The following is a 25,186-nucleotide window of genomic DNA, read 5'->3' on the forward strand; positions in this document are numbered from 1 at the left end:
CTGTCAGCAGGCAGAAAGTTCCCACAAATCTTACCTTTTACATAAGAAAATGAGTTCGGCTCCTTAAAACCACCTGGATGTGAGACAGCTCCAGGTGATTTTCTATCATCTGTCCTCTTCTCCATAGGAGAGGGCGGATGTGCAACCTGAAACAAAATGGATAGCCACTGACATATGGCTGTGCTCCACTGTAACTTGGGAACTGCCATTGATAGGGCCCAGAGTGTGCTGCTCCTTGCTAGGAGTTTAGCTGTCTGCCAGCTTGCTGAGAAGCTGCAGGTGTCTAATCTTGGTTCAGACTGCTGCAATGAAAGAGACAGAGGTGAAAGAGCTGGAAGAAGTCTCAGAGGGGGCGGCTTCTCCCACTCTCTCAGGAATTGCATTTAAGCCAAGGATCTCACTCCTGGTCCTTGCTGGGCTGCACTGCAGCTGTGCCTGTGCCTGGCCGTGCACCTCCCCGATCCGAACTCGGACCATGACCTGCCAGCCGACTTCCCGGCCTGACACTTCTCAGACCTGCCTCATCACTATGAATTTGCCTGATGACCAGAACTCTTGGCTGACCCCAACTACCACCCCCTCAGCTGCCCTGCTGCCTCGCAGGGCGGTGGGATGGGGCCCTTATCAGTGAGGTCACTGTCTTGCCCGCCTTGTTGTCACCTCAGCCCCTGGGGAGTGCAGGCTCATGCTGCATATCAATATTCACTGTGTGTGATCAGCTGCGAACTTTTCTGAGACCGTAAGAAGGGCAGGTTCCCAGCATTTACCCTTGCTAAGGCCTGGATATACCTGAGTAACTCTATGTATGAACAATACCTGAGGTTGTGTCTGGCAAGAGGACGGAAGAACCAGGGAGAGAAGACCAAGGTATAGCTATGCGGGGACCATGATCCCAATCCAGCTTCTGAGCTACACTGTAAACAAAAAATAGTGACAGTCCAAATTGTCCTTGCTACTGACTTACTTCTTCTGGCTCAAAAGGTGTTACTCTTCCTTGGTGAGGTGTTCTCCTGCCAGTGGGTGTCGTGCTTCTGCTAAGGAAGCAATTAGATGATTTCTTTTCCTGATGTTCCTTTGTTACCGATCTTAAACACTCAGTCCTTTGCCCAGAGCTTTTTAGTGCCTAAAAGGTTTTGAATAGATTTGTGTTAAGTTGATATAAACATCTTAAAATACCATGAAAAATCCTGCAACAGGAACATGATTAACTGTTCAATACTTTTAGGAAAATGTATATTTCTGTATATGACAGCCTCCACGCAGAACAATGTTAGTAAAGGCACTCCAGGTTGCTACATATGCTATTGTACAAGCTGCCCATTTCATCTTCTAGTACTGGACATAGCATAGATTACACAGTTTTAAAATATACACTATCATACCTACTTTAAAAGCAATAATGACAGGGGGATCAAGATAGGCGTAGAGAAGTACCTGTGGTCTTTATTTTTGTACAGATGGATGTCATTCTAAGAGACACTATTTCATAAATAAGAGCAATCACTGTAATCCAGGCAACCGGGTACTCAGAATTTGGGTTAATCACGCATGATCAGATTCTTGATGAAGGCTCTCTGAATTCTACCATTTTCACAGGCAAAGTCATCAAATCATCTGAATAAACGGGGCTTTTCTTCATTGGAAGCAAATGAATCACCACTAAATGCAAACCCTCGATGCAAAAAAGGTGCAGGGACTGAGGAGGAAATGGCCTCCCAGCATTACGTGAAACTTTCTAATTAAAAGAAGAGTTAGGCAGCATAAAATGCCAACTCGTTTTGGAATCCTTTTCACAAGAGCTAGCTAAGCACAGATTAATTGTCAGTGTCACTGATCCTGCTCTTGGCAAAAGGAAGGACTAGCTCATCTCCTGAGGTTCCTGCCAGTTCTACAGATCTGTGCTCAGCCAGGCAGCGAAGAGCAGGAGTAGGTGGTGTTACTTAGGGCATACGTACACCATGCAAACTTTAAAAATGTGATGTTCTCCTTGTTCCCCATGTTCAGCAGTAATCCTTTAAATTTTCTAATGGGATCTTCCTCCCAGATTTTATACCTATAGGGTTTTTTTGTGATGTTGATACAAACTGGATTATTCTGGAAATCTCTCATTTGTCAAATCCCATAAATAAGGAACTCTTATAACCTTCAAATATCACAGCTTGTGTCATATACAGTTTGAATTCCCATACCTTGACTGAAAAGCTGGGAAGAAGCAACAAATACTCAGATAAAGCAGTGAAAATGGAGGTGCTACAAAAGGCTCTTTACATTCATACTTCCCTGCTTCATAATTAGTAAATTCTCAGAAAGAATTCTTGTAGACAAGGAAAGAACACAATCAAAAGTTCTCAAAATCTGTGGCAAAATTAGACAGCAAAATCCTTCTGACAAGATTAGAAGAAAGCACATCTGACCTCCACTGAAACTTTTCCAACAAGAACGTTAAAAAGTAGCAATTTGTCTTTCAGTGTGCAGCTCACCGTTAGGCAAAGTGTCTCTTTTCTCGTAGAAATCACTAATATCTATCCATATCGCTATGCCTTGCAGGAAACTGACATCTCATTTCTGCTGAAAATGTAAAGCACTCAGAAATCAGGTTGCCTGCAAAGAGTTGCAGGTGCTATCCACTGGGGCCACCCTGCCCATCTTCCAGGCCACGCTCAGTTGCACCCTGCTGGAGGGGCCGGTGGCAGCTCTTGTCTGTTCACTGCGTGAGCTGCTGCTGTCCTGTGCTCCCTGGGCACAGAGCAAACATGCGTTTGCCATTTCCCTTGACAGGTAACAGAAGAAGAAATATAGCTTTTTCAAAGCATATGCATTTATCCCTGCAGTTCCAAAGTATTTTAAGAGTGAGATAAATGGTGACTAGTATCTTCGGAGTTTCCAAGTGTCACCTTTATCCTTTTTATAAAGAGATACTAATGGGTAAAATCCTAACAGTGGATTTGCTCTCCAGCTCTAGGCTTGTACTACAGATAAAAGCAACTAGTCCTTGCCCGCAAAAGAATGCTCCTGGACACCAAAAACGAAGACAATTGCACCACAGTTAGGATACTGCCAAGATCCCTGACTTGATCCTACCATGGTTTTCCATTTATGCTCTTCTGATTACAAATTACTGCCTTTTGGGAAAGTGCCCTGGTAATAAAACCAACCCAGCATAGTTCTGTCCTTCCAGCTCTGGGGGCTTCTGTATCTTTTCGCAGAAGTAAATGACACAGCGTGGGTTGGGGTGGGAGGAGAAGTATGTTACATTCAAAGCTGTAGGGACAGTATAAGCCCCCTTCAAGACATGCTGAACGTTTCTGGGTTTCTCGTAAGTCACATAAAGCAGTGACTAGATAACAGGGAAGAGGACCTCTGTGGACTGTATTTGTTGCCCTGGCAGAGTCCTGAGGATTTTAAACCTACATGCAGCCACACTGCTTGACAACACTTCCTTACCAATTTAGCACCTTTAATTCTTGCAGTTATAGTCATCTCTATTATTTTTCCTGTGAACAACGTAAGCTTGTTTCAACATTTTTTTTTTTATCCTGCTGGCAGTAACATGTCAGATCTCCAGTAGGTCAAATGTACTATTTTGATCAGATCAGTACCACTTCTGAAACTTGTTTTCTTTCTTAGGTATCAGGCTGTCAACTCCAGTGCTTAGAAGAGACATAATGCAGTGTTTGGTTTTCAGGTATTTTCATAAATGTGAAAATAACCAGGCTCCCCCAGTCAAGCCCATGCTCCCACAGAACTGACAGAAACCTGCAAACATAGCTGTCCCGACAGCTAGGCACAGCATGGCACAACCCTCAGAAATGCCTGGCTCTGCACAGACTTTATTTTGACAACCAGGCTCATAAAAAGCATCATCATGCAGCAGTAAAGCATAAGAAGACACACACTTTAAGCAGTAAAGGACATGAACTCTGGACTTGAAAATACCTTCACACCTTTCTCCTGTTGCAGAACACCTTGACGAGGATTCCTGGACATTGTTCAATGCGCCTATCCTACCTTTTTTTCCCCACTCTCTCTGGAAAATAAAATTTCTCAAGTAACTTTCTGCCCTTATTTGTGAGCTTTCAGTGAATCATCAAACATAGCTGACATGCAGGTGGTTGCAGAACTCAAACTACTGCCACTGTTGTTTAAAGCCACTAAACCCTTCTCTTAGAATAAACAATCTGGGTAGACTGAGATAGCTTTATTAATCCTATCTTTCAAAACAGCCACAGTACAGATCAGTGATCCTACAGCAACTTCCCGACCTGATTTAGACACTTTTTCCTCTCAGCATCAGATAGAAACGAAGGATTCAGACCTCTCCATTGCAAATACAGCAGTCTATAGGTTTTGATGTATTCATATCATCACAGCCCTTCCACATTTAATTAGGAACTACCTCCAGTGCTTCAGTGAATGAATCAGTGCAACTAAGTACACAAGAGGAAAATTTTGTACAAAAGAACCCTAAACTTCTGTAACATCTTTTTCCCTTTTCTTTGTTTTCTCTATACTAAACTTTGGCATAGGAGTGTTCGGGGGCTACTTGATTCTTTCTAAGGGATTATCAGTTTATGCCACTCACTTTCATGTGCTCCCATGCACAGTGTCTCAATTCTGGACAGAAAAAGCATGAGAGTTTGTTTTATCTATATCCAGAATTTATATTTGTCCAGATCACAGAATCTTTTAGCAAAAGCATCCACCTGCTAGCAAGAGCTCAAATGCAAAAAAAAATAGAAGTGAGTAACTATGTTCAGATCTATCACTATTACACAGATTTTTTCCTTCCCAGCTCTTTGCACTACTTTTCAATGTTCTGTTTACTTGAGCCTTCGTTTCCTCATTCAAATAATCAGCAGTTAACTCTGTTAACTACATGGCCTTCCTCTACCACCAGATCAGATAAAGAATGCGTGTCTCTGTCAGATATTTCAGAGTTCACTCAGGACATCTGGGCACTATGCCCATCAGGGTGTCTCATGCTTGTGCTGGATTCCAGCTGGACTGGAACCAATACTGGCTGGATTATGAAGGCTCAGACAACGACTAGCCTAGAAGTCTGCTGTCCTCAACTTCCTCCTTCTCAGAACTGCTGCTGAAGACAAATATTTTTTTGCACATTGCTGAGCACTGTACAAGGAAAATGAACTTAGCAAGCCTTAGCGAGTCTATACGAAGACCGAACATTTCTGTGTTTTCCTCATTTCACAAGAATGCTGGGGATGTTCCAATGAAACAAACTCTTTTCATACCTTGGAAACTTCCAGGATACACTAACAGTTAGGACCAAAGATAGCTTTTTGACATTACTGCCCACCTCAGCTGCAGATAGTATATCTCACATTACTATGCTGTTTCATAACTCTGCCCACCTCAGCACTCAGTGACAGATCTTGGCTGTACAAGAAACAGGGGAGGTCCAACATCAGTACAGAACAAACAAAACAATTTCCTGCACCAAAGCCATCAAATTTCTGATTTCTAAATGGCATATACAGCTCAGAAAGGTAGCCAGACTTGAAAGTAGACACCTAATACCTGTGTCCCATTCAGAAGCTACTATTTCTGACATGACTAACTCTGCTTTCTTACGCATATTCAGTTTGGAGTCATTCTTACAATCACGTTTTTTCATATCCAGTACCACACAAAATTCACTAAAGCTACCGTCTAGTGAATTTCAAGCCACACATTATCATTATCACTGCAAGAGAACAGAAGACCCCATCCCATCTGACATGCTTTAAATTTCATTTCAGTCCCCAAACAGGCAGGAAATAGTAGTGCGTTGGCTAATCTGAGCTATTTTTTGCCATAGCCAGTGGAATCTGTTCCTATCAGAAGATCACTAATTTCCAACAGATAAGAGGAATTTCAGAGAGGCTGTTCACTGGAACATACCACAGATTTCAGCTAAGTGTGAACAAAAGGAAGAAGGACGGCTTGTAATAATCAAGGCACTCAAAAAGCAAGAAATATGAAGCCAAGAGAAGGAAAAGCACAGCAAGATATCTCAAAATATACATATTCTAAACTGTGAGCTGTGTTAAGCAATACAGTAAGCTAGCTGTGAAAGAGCAGTCATAGAGCTACCATTCAGAAACAAACATCTCATCTGACATAAAGAGCTGATGTATCACAACTTGTAAAAAGCTAAGTGATTTTCCCACTGACTTTATCAGACATAAGGGCACTAGGGATAAATTTTATTTTACACACAGGGCAAATTCTGTGGCATCTTATTGGCAAGTAATGCCTTGAGTGGCAAAATTTGCCATTCTGGATTTATGCTTCACAGAGGCAAGGCTGGAAGGAGCTCCTCTAAGTGGAGTCCGTAGGGTACTGCAGCCTTACTCTGGGACAGTTCTCTGTAAAACCAAGCTGTGAAGCAGCAGGTACAACGGATTCTGAGTACATCTGCAAACAACAGGCAATTCAGTAGGAAAAGGGAGAAAAGAGATTTCTCTCCTGCTATTGTAAAACTGGAAGACAAATACAAGCAAAGTCATGCTGAATCACAGCATAAATCCACCACAAAAAAACCTGGCTATGCTTTTATGGACACTTTCATTTGCACAAATTTTGATCCCAAAGAGCATTCCCTAAAATAAATAGTTGAAACTGTGGAAAGATAACTACTGGCAGTAGGAATGCATACTTTGCTATTCATATTTATGAAGAAGGGTTTCTGCAAAGATGTCTTCATCCCCACAGGGGTGATGCTGTAGCTTTTATGACTGTCTCTCCAAGATCTTTCTTCTTGTTTGGATGAAGATGATGTCTCTCGCAAAATAGCTTCTGCAAGCTAATGGGAAATTTGTTATAAATATGTAATGAATAGTTCAAGCTGCTTCTAGTAAAATCAGACACTTCTTAAATCTGGCAAAAATAAGCAACAACTCTCAAAGCCTTCAGGTTTTATGCTGTTATAAGAATGATGTCATCTAAGTATACCAGGATGCTGCGTAACCTCAGATTTTCTTTCAAAGCAAATATACTCACACAAGATGGTAGTCTTTCATTATGAAAAAAACCTGAGACTAGCATATTTAATGGCTCAGGATTGAAACCTAAGTCCTATATATTTAAACAGTGAATGAAATTGCACATCTTGTTCTGCTGATGTTCCCCAACATCAGACACAGCAGTCTTTATAATGTAGCATCCTAACATCTTTACATACAGATCTTAATGCCTGGCAAAGCATCCTTGCCAGGCAAGAATCGCTCTCACACAACAAAAATCTTCAGTGGCTTGAATGCAAGTTCTACATCACCAAATGTCCCAAAGCAAGGAAATAATAAAGAAATCTGTCCTGCAACAGAAGTGAGTTGGCTTTTTCTTATCCCTGCTTTTACTGGAATTTTTATATCGTTTATTCTGCACCTGTGAGTCTGATCTTTATTTTTCCTCTGACCTTAACAATATATGAAAGGACGAGCCATACTAAAAGATAGGTTTGGGCAAATTAAAAGTAACGTGAAATGCTAACTTGAAATTACATTTTCAAATGAATGTAACAGTGTTAAGTGATGAGTCTCACTAATGAGAACATTAAAATCAAATAAAAAGAGAGATCAAAAACTTGTTCACTACATAAAGCAAGAAACAGGTTAATTGGTGGTTCTAACATGTTTTAAAGATACATTAACAGAAATTAGATATACAAATTATATCATCTCACCAGATTACCATCTCACCAGACTGTACGATCTAGAAGATAGTTATCTATTCTAGATCCTCCATCTCATATAAGATGAAATTAATCCCTCTTTGAGGGCACCTATTTTTCTCTCTTGAGTATACAAGGAGATGAAATGACCAACTTAAACCAGAGTTCTGTCTTTCGAATTCCAGTCTGAACCATTTAATTTCTCCAGATTGCTTTCCCCTGTGTAAAAGGGGATAATAGCATTCTTCTCAGTCCCAGGGTGCTGGAAGATGAACACATTAAATGTGGTTACTCAGTTGCATAGTAAGGTAAGGAGAGACCCTACAAATGTATTAAACAAATGAGATACTGAATGAGAAAGAACAATAGAAACTGTTAAACTATGATTAAACCTCTTCAATTTCAGAAGATCACCAGAGACATTTACGCTAACCAATTACATTCTCCATCCTGCTCCTCTTCCCTGCTCCACCCAAGCATAATTCCCATTCAGTAGTCCAACTGCTGCTTTTGTAAGGTAGGTCACTGAGAGTGTTTTCTCACCTGAATATTTACAGCACAACATAAGAACTGAAATGAGGCTTACTAAAAGGTCCCACTATATCTATTGCTAGCAACCAGCCTGCAGCTGGCTCAAGGGCTTTTTCATTAAAAAAGTAAATGGCATTATATACATAAAGAGTAGAATTCATCTCATTTGACTTCAGTTGACTAAGAAGTTAGGTACTTCATGTAACTTAGTTATCTATACTCCCTCCTTTGTCAGTGGAGGGAGACAGGTACCATTTGTCCTGATATAAGTGTCTGAGATAGGTGGTTTAAATCACCTGGTGATTGAATTTTTTCCACTTTCAGCCTCTGATGCTCTGAAACTCTGAGCTCATCTTGAAGCTCCATGTTCTGTCTGGTCAGCATCTCTACCTGGTCTCTTAGCTTGCTGTAGGCAGCATGCCAGCAGGACTTGTTTCTCTTGAACTCCTCCTGCAGTCCTGCAATCTGCTGCTTTAATATCTGCCAATAGGAAAAAAGCATGCCATGTCATTACATGGTTCTAGACTAGGCATGCCCATTTTACACATCCAGAAGGAAGCACGGAGAATTTTATTGTGCTTAAAGGTCTACTGCAATATTTAAAGAAGACATTTGAAATGATCTTTAAAAAAATACACTGAAAACTCCTGTATTTAAAACAAACTAAATCTCACCCACACATTTAGCCAACAATTAATGCAAAAGAAAAATGAATGCAAACATAAATGATTGCCTGAGTATGTCTTAGGTATCTTGGCTCCTTGAGCCAAAGAAAGGTTCATCCTTGCTGCTCAGCTAGTCCTTTATTCTTAATGGTATTGACTCAGTCAAATGGTTTGCACTTGACTGTGAATATTTTCCAGCTTGGAATGGCTAGATTATAAAGCTAGAATTTCTCACAAAACTGAGTCTAGCTTCAAGCATAACAAAGGCCATGGTATCTCACCCAATAACTTATGCACAGAATCCACCAACTTTCTAGATAACTGTAAGTTGTCCTTTTAATGTTAAAAAGACACAATGTATTTCTATCTGAATATATATACCTTCAGTGTCCAAACAACATCCAAACAACAGATCTTAATACGCACTGCTCTGCTAGAAGCATATGAACCATCTGCTATTACAAACCATTTCACTGTGTAGGTACTTGCAAACCATGACTGAATCATCTGAACCTTTTCTGGATAAATTAAGTTTAGAACTAAAAAGCAAAATCCAGTTATTTCTGTTTTTTTTTCCCTAATTAATTCCAATTTCTCATGAACTTTTTTTGAGAAACACACACAAGCTATACTTTCAGAAATGCTTTTACCAATGGCATATATAAAAATAACACTGTCTCATTCTGCCAACTCGATATTCACCTTCATATATCCAGAGTTGCCACTTGTCCACTTAAATACAGCATTTCACTGAGACATAGTGTAAGCAAGTCACCTAGAATGTCTTTTCCTCGACAATATGCTGGTCTGTAAAATCACATTTTCTTCTTGCCCTTTGTGTTCAAGCATCTGTTCTTCAAAATATCTTTTCACTACTCTGTATCACCATACTGCATCTTTTTCAATATACCATTTTGCACTGCTTTAGTTTAATCTTTGGTTATAGATTAAACATTTTAATTTTACCCCCCTCTCCCACTTTCCAAGGTTTCAGGCACATACTGTCTCTTTAACATTGCAATGCAATAGATATATTATTCATTATGATACTAAGACAGGAACAGGTTATCGAGAGGTTTACTTACAAGGGCAGCAGTATATTTCACCCAGTCTGTCAGGCAGAGGATAAGTCAAAGATGCTACGTTTATATGCAGATCAACAGTGATGATTTCATGGCACCACTGAAGAAGTGTGAAGAAAGCACAAATAAAATGTGTAGATAACAGAAAACAAAGCAAAACACAAAAGAAAAAAGGAGGAAGAAGAAGACCTGACTGTGTAAGTGGGTGGTAAAAATGAAGTGAACATGGGAAGAGCTGAGGTAGGCAAAGAACAGACAGCAAAAATACAGAAACAGCTGGCTTAAAAATATCTGAAAGAAGGAAGAGAACTGAGAAAGTGGTGAGAAGAAAATTAAAGGCGCTTATATGAGATTTGCCATGGATATAAAATGTGACACCAGTAGAGTTAAGCAAGAAACGTACAATTTGCTCTGTAGTCAACCAATCCTCATGTGTACTCCCTTTTTCCTACTTTCCCTTCATTCGTATATCTGCCTAATTCTGTCCTTCTCATCACCATCCTTTATTTGCTGTGAACTGCCCATTGTCAGAAGTCTGTACATCAATCAGCCATTTTCAAGAAGAAACAGACTTATCAAGGTGGGAATCTCGCAGGTAAGTGACTCAGTGATTTACAACTGTTCTGTTGCAAACTTTAATTTTTTCAGCTCATTATGTTGACAGCTTGGAACAAAAGATTAAAACAATTCTATCAAACTTCACTTCCAGGGCTAGACCTAATCAGGAAACAGATTTAGAAATTCTAACAACTTTAAAAAAAAAACTCGGGTGGAAAAAAGCTGATATCTCAAAATATTCTGCAGAGAAGACATTCAAAATATTTTTTTTCAAAAAGTTAAAATAACCACACTGAAACTATTTAAATTTTCATGCTGTAAATGTTTCACTTACAGAAATAGGAAACATGAGCAGAGAAACCATTCACTATCTGTATAGTACAAAAATTAAGTATTTCAAAAACATACAGATGAAAAGCAAAAAGCACATAAAGTTTGAAAAAAGTACTATCTTGCCATTTGGAATTTTTCCAAAATTTTTCTGGTCAAGAATTTCATTGAAATTGGCAGGTTCCTGTCAAGTGTATCAGTTTAGATCAAACATCATTTTATGGCAGAACATTGTTCTGTCCAAGTTTTCTTACTAGGGATCATAGCTACAGATATTCACATATGACTTTATTGCTAAGGAGACTGAAACAGAGGATCCAAATAGATGGAATTCCCCTAAAGAAATTTAGAAGAATTTATAATCAATGGCTCAGGAAAATGAACTCGAGAGCACCTAGAGGAAACTTGGCATTGGAAGAATGCCTGGAGAGAGAGCATTACCATCCAGGGCTGGTACCATTCACAATGTGGTAGCAAGTAGCTCAATGATACCATGATCCTACTGAGCAACAACTGCAGTTCATACTTTCTATTCTCTCAAATCAGGGACTATCCTGCTCCAGTTGATTATAATTTTATTTTGGTTGTGCACATCTTTCCTCCCCTACGTGGACTACCCTAGTGCAGCTCACCAGAGCATGAAGTTGACAAGATTTTATCAGACACTTCCAAATTCTTATTAAAAACAAATGTTGTAAAGCATCTCCTCAGCAAAACTAGATGATCAACAACCTCCACAGCTTATTCTGGCTTTTGGGTATGATTCTTTGTCTACATCTAATTGAGCTAATGATGCTTGAGCTTGCTTTCCCTTTTCATGTACACTAATTTTTCAATCAGTCTATATATCATCTCTTACCTTACGTTCATTCACCCAGCAAAAGTTTTTCAAGTTCTAACTTTTCTGCGTACCTAGCTGACCTATGGACTAAGCCTTACAGCTAGCAAGAAGCTGACAGATTGCCTTTGCTGGATATTATTCTTTCTCAGTGTTACTAACCACTTCAAACAAATAGGTTTTGATGACATTTTCACTAAATTTACATGAAATTGATGCTTTCTTTCTATTTCTCATGACTCTGGTAAATTATTATTTTCTTGCATCGAGTTTTTAGAGATTACTGATGACAGAGAAGTTGGAGAGCATGTTCTGCCTCCCATGGGCACTTTGGGCAATTTCTAAAGACACTAAGATCCCATTTCCCTGATCCTCCTCAGAAGATTTCCATGCCTTTATCAGAGACTTTATGGATAGATCTATGGAGACAAGCTTTGGAAAATGGATTATTTTTGCATGTGTAGGTTTCATCTGAAGTAGGTAGAACAGAAATTAGTTGTCAATAGGTGCAGAGCTAGAGAAAAAGCTGACTAAAAGAACTACAGACTTCTGAAGAAGCCTCTGAAAGTGAATTTGGAAGCTTAGGTCGTTTATAAGAGCAGACAAGGCAGGCAGGAAAGGGACTGATTGAATAGATTTATTTACATAACCTTGGCTACCAGGATTGATTTTCAGGAAATGTAGCATAATTGGGAAACAAGCCACTGCTAGATTATTTTTTATGTCCAGAAAGTACTCATGCTTTTTGTCTTGAGTGTATCCCAATGTCTCTTGCAGGCCAGTGCATAGCATCTGGCACTCAAGTGTAAAGTGACCTAGAGCCTTTTTAGGATGAATGTGCCATTTGATTGGGCAGGTTAGGCTGTTAAATTAGATACACAGCTAGATATATTCCAGGTACCAGAAAAACAAAGATCAGGATAGTTTAAAATCTTCACAAAGATTTAGAGTCCAGTATGGCATGAGATGGAAATTTTTCAAGAGCCAGTTCAAATCTGGAAAATCCAGTCCACAGAAATATAAAGACTAAGGGAGACCTCACAAACCTTCTGTACCAAATAGAGGCACATTTTTTCAGCCTATTTTTTCTTCTTATATAAAGGTAGTGGGATGTACATTTAAAACAAAAACCAAAATAATGACCTATTAACGCAAAAAATCTTCATTGTACATACAACTGTCCCCAAGAAATAGCAGAATAAATGGCCACCTGTGACAAACGGAAGAATTCAGAAACTACCATAAGATGCCTGCACTGAGGACATACATGGAAGAGAACAGTGCATTTACTCTACAGAAGACAGCTTACTTGTATTTCTTCTGATTTCACATTTTCTCCAGTGACTCTAGATCTTCCTTTGAACTTACTACGTTCACCTTTTTCTTTCTGCAGTGTTTGAATTTGCTCTTTACTGTATTCCAAAGGGTGAGTCAGCTCCTGGTTCCCGATGGTCTCACACTCATCCGTTCGTGTTCTGTTCAGAAAGTAAACAAGGAGTATGAAGCTGGCATAAAGACTATGACAAATGACTGTCTTTAGATATGTCTTCTTTAGGCATGGTTTTTGGAGAGCTTGAGCATGTCTCAAATACACTGATATTGCTGGGAGTGGCAACAAGAGATCAGCACTTCTGAAAATTCAGGTCCTTTGTCACTGGGAACAGTCATGCACGTGTTCAGCTGCAGAATTTATTCTACTGAGCAGATGGAAATAATTCTCATTAGGGTTTTCTTTCCCAACAGCTCAGTGACCACAAAATTAGACACCTTCAAACTCATTTTCTGTGCACAGGGAAAGCTAAATTAGGGCAGACCTGCAGAAGGCACTGATTGTTCCTTGGCACTGCACTTATGAAGCTGAAGCACTTGACCATGCAAAGCTGGGGACTGAACTGTACTTCCAGCAGCCTCATCATTCCCACAAATGAGAACAGTCACACACCTGCATGGAAGGAGGTAAAGTACTTTGCTTGCCACAGATGAGTAAACTGCAAGCGTTAAATGTGGAAGCTCAGCATCGAGAAGACATTTTGCCCGCAAACCTAAGGTGTCAAGGCATGAATAGTCTGCAAGTGTACTTTGTGTAGCCCTAAATGCAGCATATTTGCATGACTATGACACAGATGCTTAGTTCATTTTTAATATGTTATTAAATTATTTGTTAGCTTCTTGCTTCAGCTCACTTCATGGCCTACAGCCACCATCTGGCCCTCAGTATTACTTGAAATGCAACAAAAGCTACAGGAGGCAGCCATGATCTCATGTTTTCCTCTCAGTAATGGAGTTTATCACTTCAGTGGAAAAACATGAAAGTTCACAATGCTCCTAAGAAACAAATGGGCTTCCCACATCCTGCTGCCCATTACATTTATTACTTAATTTTTAATTTTTGGTTCTGTTCCATCTTAAATCCAACCATCTGATATTGTGGTTAAATGCATGTTAAAAATAATGTCTCACCACTATTCAATAAAATTATTAATTCTTCTCACATTAATCCAGTTAAATTATCAATTACCCGCATTAAATTAATTTAAATTACCCGCATGATTATGTCCAGCCCACCACTTCTCAAATCCAGACCAATTGCCCTGAAATACGATATACTTGAAGAAAAGCAAGAACCAAGTCCTATATAGAACATCTTCCACCAAAGAGTGAACAGTACTGTTTTTCTTGCATCCAGTAAAATAAAAGCCAGGGAGCTATTCCCTCCAGCATCTCAGCTGATATCAACCTCTTCACAATTACACAAGAGTTACAACCGTACAAGTAAGCTGATCAGAGCTAGAGCACAAACCCAAGTGTGGAGTTGTCCACAGTGCCACATTGCTGATCTCTAGTCTTGGCGTAGGGCAGCTACCACTCCACTAGACAATGCCTGGCAAGGCTTGGAGGTTAGCGCAGGCCAGGAATCACTCCCAATGGGCAGCTTGGATGCAGCCACCCTGGTCTGCAGGGTAAGATAGCTTAGCTGTATGGAGGTGTTATGGCTGGCCTCAAGGCCAACAGCCCCTACCCTGGAGAGATGTAATAGCTGAAGATATCAAAAGCAAGCACAACAAAATCTCTTATGAGCCTGAGATATACCACAGTTCATACTTCTGCTATAAACTGCGAATAGTAGCCAGGTGCCCATCAGAGATGTAGAATGGAGAAAAAAGGCTAAGTATTTTCTACCAACTCAGATTCTTGCATGACTCCTGAGCATACCTCTGCATGAAGCACACTGCAGCGAGCTAGCTGTGAGGTGAAAAGCATACATACGTGAAAGCAAAGGTCTCTTTCCAAGAAAAAGCCTCTCAGCCAAGTGCAGATGGACCAAAACAAGTGATGGCTACTGCTGTGGATCCATGAACAGTGTGGATTCAATACTATAAGCAAATTATGTATTACAAATGGCAGACAATTTATCATTGTTGGGGGAATTTAAATTATCGTCACTGAATCCTTCAGCTAATACCAAGAGTCAGCAGCAATTCCCTCAGTGCTGCCTGGGAGGAGTTGCAGCCCGCTGCCTCGGTGACTCTCCAGGCTCCATTAGGCACAAGATAATCACAACATGCTACACCCCAACTGTTTTAAACCTCCTGCCTAAATCTTTCATGCCTGCAAAGGTCTAAAAACAAAGTACTTGGAAACCAAAGAATGGATAGACTGGGCAGGTCCAGGCACGTCATGCTGCTCTCAAAAGGATTTTCATCGCTTCCAATGAGCACATATCGTCAACATGGCATAAGTGAGGTGCTATTGCTGTAGTAACCAGCTAGGGCTCCTGATAGGCTTACTGGCTTAAAAATACAAAGGAGATACTCAGATTGCATAAATCAACACACAGCCAATGTGGTCAAGGAGGATAAGCTTCTTTTCACAATTAGTTTTAACTCATAATTTAGAAAAAAGAAATAAAAAAATGAACACATCAAACTTCTCAAGCATTTTTGGATAAATGTGTGAAAATGCTAGGGGGTACTGTGGCTGATAACATGAATAACTCCACTAAAATTTTTGTTTAAAAACCTGTGGTATTATTGTTATTTGGTACAAACCAAACTTGCATACCTGTTGAGAACTACGCTGTAAATGCAAAAAGGAAAAGAATCTCATCTGCTTTTACGGTAGATGGCACACAGTAATTTCCAACAGATTTAATCATTTTAAAAAAGAATATGTTTGATTTGATTGTAAACATACTAAAATTTTATTATAGTCATTTGCATAACCTGTAATTATTTACAGTTGTGAAAACACTTCCATTCCAAACTCCATTGTTTCAAAACTTATTTCTTGCAGGGATTTTGTGCTAAGGAATTATTTCCCTTTTATGAAGATGTAAAAAACAAAACAAAACAAAAACAAAGCAATTTTCAGCACTTCTACTACATTTTAATAATTTTAAAAGCAACTCTGGAAACTTCAAGTTTGTCATTTATACAGTATCAAACATATCCTTGATCTTGTTTATATGTATTTATGAAATTACAATGCTGGTGGCACTGGCATGTACTATACATTTTTTTGTTGATTTTGGAAATACAGGCTACCCTTGAGTCAATGTGATATGAGAAGTTTATACTTTAACCCATTAGAGGCGTGATCCCATAAAATGAAATATCCTCCGTTCTTACTGATTTCAGTGTAATTTGAAGATGCTCAGCAACTTATAAAAAACATTTGGTACTACTCAGCTTTAAGTGTACAAAATGCACCAGCATTTTCAGAGCTGGCCCCATCAGTCAAACACTTCACTGTGTTATCCACACAGTTTGTTTTCAGCGCTTCAGTTTTCAGAGACTACATGACTGCCCTTGAAATGAGGCTAGCCAGCAGATATGAATTTAACAGTCTCATTTTAAGGATCCTGATGGAAATACTGGCCTTACTTCATGCTCAAATAAATTTTTGGTGGATCCAGATTTACCTGAGAAAATGCCTTGCTTTCTCTTCTTCTTTCATCCTAGTCAGTGAAGGGGTTCCTCCAAGATATACAACAGCCTCTAATCCTCTGGTAAGGATGTTTTGGGTTTCTTTTATAAAGACAATCATGTTAGTACACAAAACTTTGTGAATACGGAGAAACTCTGTCTATGTATTTAAAACCACAAATAGATTGCATAAGTACAGTAAGTTTTACTGCTTAACTTTTCAAGCAGAATTAACTTATTTGTGCCTAATTATGCAATCTTGTTTCCAGCATAGTTCTTGTTAGTGGAATCCAAGCTCCACTGCACATGACAAGGGAGCAGATTTGGGGATATATCAGCATCAGTGGATAATTCCTAATTGGGTATGTGAATGCCAACTGATAGTTTAACCTTATTTTGAATGCAACTTTCAGATAGTTCTCAGGTACTCATTTGGTAACAAGAACTGGACACAGAGTAGACACATGATGCTTAGCAAGTTGTGACAGCAATTGAGAACCATCAGAAATGAAAGTTTCTGCCTCAGTGATTGCTGCGGGCAGGGCAACTGATTTTGATTGACTCTAAACAAAGACAGCCAGTAGGTTTGGGATGAAGAGACAATCTGAAGGGGTTTGAAAAAGTCCTCCAGTGGAAACTGAGAGAAAAGAAAAGTGTAAAAAGCAGTTTAATAAAAAGGACTAAATTCTGTCTAAGCAGGGTATCATTTCACTGCCAGAAATAAGATGACCAGGATAAGAAAAGCAAAAAAGATTGGTTGGATGAAGAACTGTAACCACATCTAGGACTGAGAGAAGGTGCTCTTAGGAAATCACCATTTTCCACTGATGTGAAGTACTCCGTGTTTTAGGAACAAAATATGCGAATTTGAAAAATTCTTTTGCACAGCTTGTGCCTCTTTTTTTGAAGTCACATTATATCTGAGGAGTGTTAATAGAAAACATGGACCTCTCACTACCAAAGGAACACTGGATGAATATATCTACATTACAGGGAACTCCAGCACTGATTTCAGGGACTCACTGAGCAGAGCATGGGGTCAAGACTCTGTATCTGAAAGTGCACTGCAAGCTACAGGTTTAGGAAAAATGGCCAGTAAAGACGAGGAGCCAAGCATAATAGGTGACTTGCAGATACACCTCTCCTCTCCTCTCCGTTTCTATTTTTTCCAGATTAGGACTTAGAAATACTGACAGAGGTGGGCATATACACAGGCAGCATGCACAGAATCAGTCATAAACTGTGAGAAATTTATTTTCCCTGTATCAATAGAAAAGAAAACTCAGGTAGGTCTTACTTAATGTGTTTGTAGACAGTTTTTTCCATGGTTTCTCCACTGCAGGGGTTTCTTTGAACTTGAAAGTAGGAATCTGGCTCACTGCTGTTGAGGGTGGCACATCCAGGCTTTTAACATCTCTGACACCATTCTCATTCTTTGATTTAGGCTCATGCCCTCTCCTTTTGCATCTTATGAGGTGAACTGGAGATTGCTGAAGAGAAGAGTGAGCCTTGCTCCCTTTTGGCCTGACAACTCCAGTACTGGAATCACTGCTGCTTGTGCTGAGAGACAGACCTCGTTGCCTTGAGAGCTCTTGAACATCTTGTTTTCTTGGAGTTGATCTGCTGTACTTTTTCACAGGCATTTTTTCTGTTCCACTGGGCTCATCACTGGCATAATCACCATCACAGAGATCCAAATGCCTGCCAGTACAGTCTACCTCCTGAACCCCATAGTTCAAGGGATAACAATCATGGTGAGATTTGAGGTCACCATCACTGTCAGAAGATAAGAAGCTTGACTCACAGGACAAAGATGCAACACGGCACGTTGCGGGGGGCTGTGCCGTTCCTTTGCCATCCCTGCTGGAATGCCAGGGATGAGCTTTTCTTCTCCACAGCCTGCGGTGAGCTAAGGGCAATTTTTACTATCTTATCATTGACCATATTAAACCCAGTACAGACTCCTCTTTTGCTTTCTGAGCGCTGGCTCCCTGTGACAAGTTCCTCAGGACATATTTGATCCCCTTTCTGACTCTGCATGAATGCAGGGGCTGCACTCCCTTCTGTCTGCCTGATTTGGCCTCCTTCTAAATTCTGAAGTGGAGAATGCCTTTGTAGGACTTCAAAGGTGTTTTTCGCTCTCTCTGTGAGATCACCCATCAGAGGCTGGCCTACCACACCTACATCCTTTTGCACAGTACTTTCCATAAGTCTTCCTTCAGTTCTGTTTGCTTCCTCTAGAGGATCTGTACGATGAGTTTCACTTTCCTCATTTACTTGTAGGTTCTTTTCTGTTACTGTTTCATGACACCGTTGCAGAAGTTCAGGCCAGTTTATCTGAAATGAGGCAGTAGGACCCCCCTTTGTATCCTCATCTCCTACAATCCCTTCTCTTTCTTGTGCACTTTGCTCAAGTGCTTTTGGTTCACATTCAGTCTGAGCCTTCATTTCCCTCTTATCTAAAGCACAATTTGCATGTTGTTCATGTGCACCCATCTGCACGGAGCTTCTGGCCGGCAGATTTAACTTAGGGCATTTCCCTAGCTGCAGTATGCCTGCACGCCCTGGGCCAGGCCAGGGGGAGTGACTCCAGCAGTCAAAATCAGCTCTTCTGGAATGCTTTGTCTGTTCTTTTAAAAGGTTCTCTTTATTTTTTTTTGAGCCTTGCAATACCTTCTCTTCGTTTCAGAAAAAACTTCCGAGGGTTTAGTTTTGCCTTGCTCTGAAAAACACCAAAAATTGTGAGAATCACACACACTTGTGAGAATCTCAAACTGAGAATCATTATCCAAAAAGGAAGATATTTAAGTTAATGTAAAATGTTGAGACACCAGAATATGGTGGAGCTAATGGATAGCTGATTGCATGAATAACAGCCTCCAGACCACAGGGAAGATAAGAACTTCTAGAATCAGTAGCTATGTGACCCCTCCTTTAATTCATTAGTAGAATCAAATGATTAAGATGGTGCTAAGTGTCACATCTGTAACACTTTCCTGCTTTATTTACTTTTAAGAGCATGTGGGGGAAAAAAGAACAGCTACTGAGATGGGAGAAGTTCTGTCTTTGTAGTTGTCTTTAAACAAGTTTGAGTGTTTTGCATGAGATTACACATAAATACATAAATGCATTAGTTTGAGCTGTTATTTTGCCAGGGTGACACTGAGAAAATTGCTTTATGATCAAATGTGCACCTTCCCAGGCTACAAGCCTAACAAAATGCTGAGTCTAACACCTAAAGGCTCCCAGGAAAAAAAATCCCCGCTGTATTTGGCACTAAGGGTTAGACTTTTAAAAGAACTCAGGAGTTTCCAACAGAACAGTTATCCAGTACTGAGCTTACTTGAAAAGCTGGCCATTAACTGTTGTCAGATTTGGCAGGAAGAGCCCTTAGGGGAAAAAAAAATCTTTTCAACCTTTAGCTATAGACCACAAAGAGCAAGGACAAGACAGCTTATGAGATGCTTCCACAGCTAGTGCGTGAGCTGTATCTCCTCTGTGAAGAAAGTATTTCAGCCTTCAGGCCTTTGCAGTGCAATATTGTTCACAAGGCAGTAGGGCATAAAGCTGCCAACTCAGCCCCGCACATAAACTCGTATTAATCTCTAAGCAGAGCTGGCTCGGGGTTTCTCAGCAAAAAAATGAGTTTTGCTTCTAAACAGATGAAGAGCGAAGGTATGGCTAGAACTAGACTGCTCCAATCAGGGGAAGGGAAAGGCGCAGAGAACCAGCAGCAAAGGTGCTCTTCCTTCTGCCCCGGGAACAGGATGGGGGACGAGACATCTACTGCTGCACGTGTGTGCGCACACACACTTCCCCTTCCTCTTGCAGCAATCACTGTCACCTTTGCCCCAGGACCACCACACAGACAGCAGCAGCTGCCACGCTGCCTTTTCAGAGCTCTCAGAGGCAAAATAGGCAGTGAAGCCATGGCTGTTTTGCCACAAGGCACCACTGGCACCCATGCCAGCGGCAAATGCCAATTTGACCATGCCTAGAACCAGTTCTGCTTTTAATCCTGTGAGAAATCTGGTATGAATCAGTGAGATCACTTACATGCTTAAAGTGTGTGTGGACCCTTGGCAAAGGCAAAAAGCTGAAGAGTACTACAAAGTGACCGACAATTTGAAGATGAGCAGTGTTAAGAAACAAACAGAATCAACCTTGAGGTCTAATTTAGCTAAGTGACTGTGGCCCAGAAAATACATGGAAAAGTGAAAAATGCAATAGGAAAGAGTGGGAACTTTGACTGCGACTGAATACTAAACAATCCACGCAGTACCTTACATGCCAATAATGTGAGGATGGGGCCACTTCTGAATACGTTTTTTTTATTTGGGGGAAATACTCTAATATTACATGAGAGATCAGTGGAAAAATTTTCTGTCATGCAGTGAGTCAAAACATGGCCCATACAATGTCCAAGTCCATGAGAACTTGTCAAAAACAAAGTGAAGGCACCAATGGGACAGTACCTGTTGTTCCTGCTGCTGTTTTTCTATGAGTTGAGTGTCTACTTTAAGTTGTTCTTCAACAAATTCTTCAAAAGTCTTCTGTCTTATACCAGTTCCTGGTGTGACTGGCCTAAGCAAGCAGGTACTAAATTGTAAAGTTCTCCAACCAGTTTTTCTTCTGGTAATTCTGATGAAGCTGACATTGAGTTTAGAATTCCAGTGTTATGCCCCCCCCCCTTTTTTTTTTAAATGGGAAGTGTCTTAGCAATAAGACCAGTATTACCTGGCACCCAACTCTCACTTTAAAATATCCTGTTTAAAATGAACATAAATTATGCTTTTAGTAGATTATGTTTTTAGGCTGGTATCAGCCTCTCCTTAAAAATGGAAAATACAAACTATCCAAAAGGAAAAATATTTCAGGCATTTTCTCCAGACTAGACCTAGTTACAGTCACAAAGAACTCTGTAACTCTTTGTCAGAGAGGTTTGAACAAACTTGTGCAAAGAGTGGCAGAAGAGAAAAGTGATGTCTACAATGTTCTGGAATGACAAATTGAAGTCTGACTAAAAATACAGCATAATACAGTATACATGAACATACCTTATTTCATTGGAAATGTACTTAGAGGCTTAATGTAGGCACTTCCTAAAAATTTCTACTGAATATGAAAAAGTCCTGCGCATAACAGACATACTGGTTATACATCACATTACGGTTTTTACTATACAACACATCTACCTAACATCACTGTACCAAAGATCATCTTTTTCTTTGTCAGCCTGACTGTCCATATTTGCAAGCAGCATGGCCTAACAGGAGTAGATTTGCAGAGCAACAGCCGTTGCTGAGCTCCCAATACACATTTCAGGGAGGGTTACTGCCAAATAGCTGTAGCCTGGTCACATGAGGAAAATGTCTACAAAAAATTGGAGCACATTCTCTGCTTTAGTTTCATCCAGAAAGAATTCAGTTTGTGCTCTCTAAGACTGCACTACAGTATGAACCAGAGCACAGTATTTACTTTCAGCCTGTCTTGGCTAGAAGTTTGCTGCTTCTGTTTAAAACCTGAAGGAGGGCTTAGTGTCCCCAAAAGCTGCTGCTTCTATTTGCATTACATGAGCAAAGTTAAGAATTTTTAAAGCATTTCTTCCATCCCTAATGCTGGCCTAACCAGTTTCTGCCTAGCCATGAGTTACCACGGCATCAGTATGCTGGTACAACTCATTTGGCAATTCAGTGATGAACCAGATCAGAGTGCTGATAGAAGCTAAAAATTACATTTCTCCCCTCGCCAGAAAACTTTAACCTGGATCACTTCTATGACCTTGTTCATCATAGAGGCACATAAAGACTGGTCTTGGCACAGCTGAAGGGGCAGGGCAAGGACAAGAGTGAATGAGCTACTCAGACTGACACTGCCATCACAAAGTGATGGCCACTGCAGAAGAAATGATGGCATAACAAAAGATATCATCTCTCCCTGACAATTTTTGCCTTACCTACATCCTTAGAACTTCATAATTGCACAACTGCTACTCCTTAAAAAGAATTTTAATCTTTGAATGCTAAGACAAAGACAAATAGAAGAACTTCAATTTTATATTTTGTAGCTCTCCTGAGTTTTTAAGAAGCTGAATCACAGTATTTTAATACATGCGACTTGTAAAAAATATTTGTGGGGAAACATTGCCTATGATTGGATGGGAAGTATTCTGGCATACAAGAAGTTTCACAAGGCTGATCTGCTTATAAATTGAAAAGGGAAGCTATATACAAAGAGGTGATCATAAAAAAAGTGCTTCCTGTTGTGGTAAAATGCTTCTCTCACCCAGTGAAGGATGTTAACAAAAAAACCATTCACTACTACTAGCTACTTTTAGTATGATCACCAGGGTGTTTAAACACATTTCATTTTTTATCACAAAAACAGAACAAGATAAAGAGTCCTTGAATTCCGGTCTTTGAAATACAAAGTATTAAGTCTTAATCTCCTGTATTCTGGTTCACATTAGTCTTACAGTCTTAAAGGGAAAACCTCTGTTTGACAGTCACACACATTGCTTTGGCAATTCTTTTGGGAAAAAAAGCCAAGGCTAGTTCTGATGGCCTTGGGCTGTTGTCATCAAATATTAATACATTATCTTCTAACAAAATACACACCAAAACATAAAACAGCAAACCCAAAAAATGCAGAAGTACATCAACTGCCAGTTCTTAGACCTGCCCCATCTCTGCCCATTCATACTGGCCACTCTTCAGCACGGGAAAGAGCCTTTGTGTTACAAATAGTTGCAAATATAACACATACAGTATGCATATAAGCACAGAAATCATGCTTTTGTAGCTATGCCCAACAGAGTAAACCCATTTCTCACCTGTCTTCCAGACTTCTAGTCTTCAATGTCACCTTCATGCCAAAGGGAGAAGGAGCAAACTCCTCATTAACTTGTTCTTCAATTGCAGAAATAGTTTCAGGGAAAGTTCTTTCTTCTAATTGGCTATTAGCTAAACAACATGAAAAAGGTCAATGAAAGCAAAGCCTTTATTGCATAAATAAATGAAAAATTAACATAATAAAATAAAACAGAAATAGTAACATTCTCAACAACATGAAAATTTTAGCTTTTTGAAAATACTTCCTAGAATGCTTCAGAAGTAGGAGGAATGATGCAGCTCATGAAAAAAGCATGCCTCCTAATCCTCAAGTCTAATGGTTGAAAAGAAGGAAAGGGGAAATGGTATGATTTCTACTCCTCAGCCCTAAAGAATTCCAATGTATGCTTAACATGTTCACTGCAGAACATTTCTCTTCACTTTGCTAGACAGTACTGAACTGCTCATGTGCTTGTGACTACAGGACTGCAAGCCAGTTCATTAAACAAATACAGAAGAGTAGCTGTATGCAGCAAATTTTGTAACTAGGAATATTCTATTTTATTTCACTGCAGTATTCACACTGTGCAACTTCCCATTGAAGTTTACTGGCTATGTTCACTAGAACAAGAAGGTTCCCACGCCCATGCATTTTTTTGCAAATGGCAGCTAATGGAGACTTGCTCCTTTAGCTCAAGTTAGGACTGCCTGCTGGAGCAGAATGCCTTTGTTGGCTCACTCATGCTAAACACTGTTGGTATAGCCACAAGCCACACAGCTCACTTCATGAAATTAAAGCATCCAGTGCTACTGAAGTATTTTGCAGAATACTGAAAGCACTTTCTGGTCTTCACCTTCCACAAAACCTGGCAATACCCTTGCCAGATCTCATGACTCCACCTGGCTGAGGGAGGACGGCAGTTAGCAATTATCTCCCTTTGTCTTCAGTAACATAATGCACATGATTTCCAATAAAACACCAGCACTGGTAACATACAAGTTTCCAAAAATCTCCAGTCTCATGGTGGACAAGCAATCCTGCTTCTGCAACCCTCTCATCTGCCTCAGACCAGAATATGCTCAGGAGCTAGAGATGACACAGCAGGTATGTAGCAGAAAGGGACACACAACTCACAAGTCCCTGTGCATTTCCAGCCTCGCGTGTGGCTATGCTGTCGCCAGTGTTTCAGATGGCCTACTCATCTCTCAATGAGAAAAGTGGCAACGGGAATGCCCTAACAGGAGAGCTGCCCCACCACTGCAATTTTCGAATTAAAAAGAAAATGGTGAATACAAAACACAGCTGAACAAGAAAATGTTCCTGACAACTCTCTAAAACACATTTCTTAATTTTCACAGTGCAACTGGTTATTCCCAGTACAGTACAGTTCCCAGTACAACAACAAATGGTCCAAGCAATTCTGTTACTCACCTTTGTCTTCCATTACATCCTTTTCCTGAGCATCTTGTCTGGGAAGCATTTTTGTGGGACTCCCAGCACACTGCAGCAATGGCTTTGTGTTTGTCCCTTCAAATAAGAACATGAAGTGTGTTATACATGCCATCAGGCTCCCATTACCCTCATCCACCCTCCCCTAGTTGTGTTTGCAGCACAAGTATTTCTACAGCTCTCTGAAGAACTGCATCAGGGAACTCATCCAGGCTCAGATTAACCTAGCAAAAAAAAATCATATTCCTGGACAAAGGAAGGAGACAAGACTGCTTCTTTCAGTGAGAGCCCTGGTCTAAGCCAGC

The 25,186-nt window shown here is 40.1% G+C and overlaps 1 protein-coding gene across 1 annotated transcript in view; it reads right to left on the minus strand.

Annotated features, from left to right (window-relative positions):
* LOC112993552 (centromere protein J-like) overlaps positions 1-25,186 on the minus strand; it is a 43,583-nt gene that overhangs the window by 9,290 nt on the left and 9,107 nt on the right. The window contains 12 exon segments of the mRNA XM_064509337.1: positions 35-146; positions 965-1,123; positions 6,659-6,805; positions 8,450-8,683; positions 12,986-13,151; positions 16,598-16,703; positions 17,899-18,436; positions 18,438-19,259; positions 19,261-19,323; positions 21,077-21,185; positions 23,434-23,563; positions 24,864-24,959. Coding sequence (XP_064365407.1) covers positions 35-146; positions 965-1,123; positions 6,659-6,805; positions 8,450-8,683; positions 12,986-13,151; positions 16,598-16,703; positions 17,899-18,436; positions 18,438-19,259; positions 19,261-19,323; positions 21,077-21,185; positions 23,434-23,563; positions 24,864-24,959 — 2,682 coding nt within the window.

The sequence above is a fragment of the Dromaius novaehollandiae genome, chromosome 3 (assembly GCF_036370855.1).
Source record: "Dromaius novaehollandiae isolate bDroNov1 chromosome 3, bDroNov1.hap1, whole genome shotgun sequence".
Taxonomy (NCBI): domain Eukaryota; kingdom Metazoa; phylum Chordata; class Aves; order Casuariiformes; family Dromaiidae; genus Dromaius; species Dromaius novaehollandiae.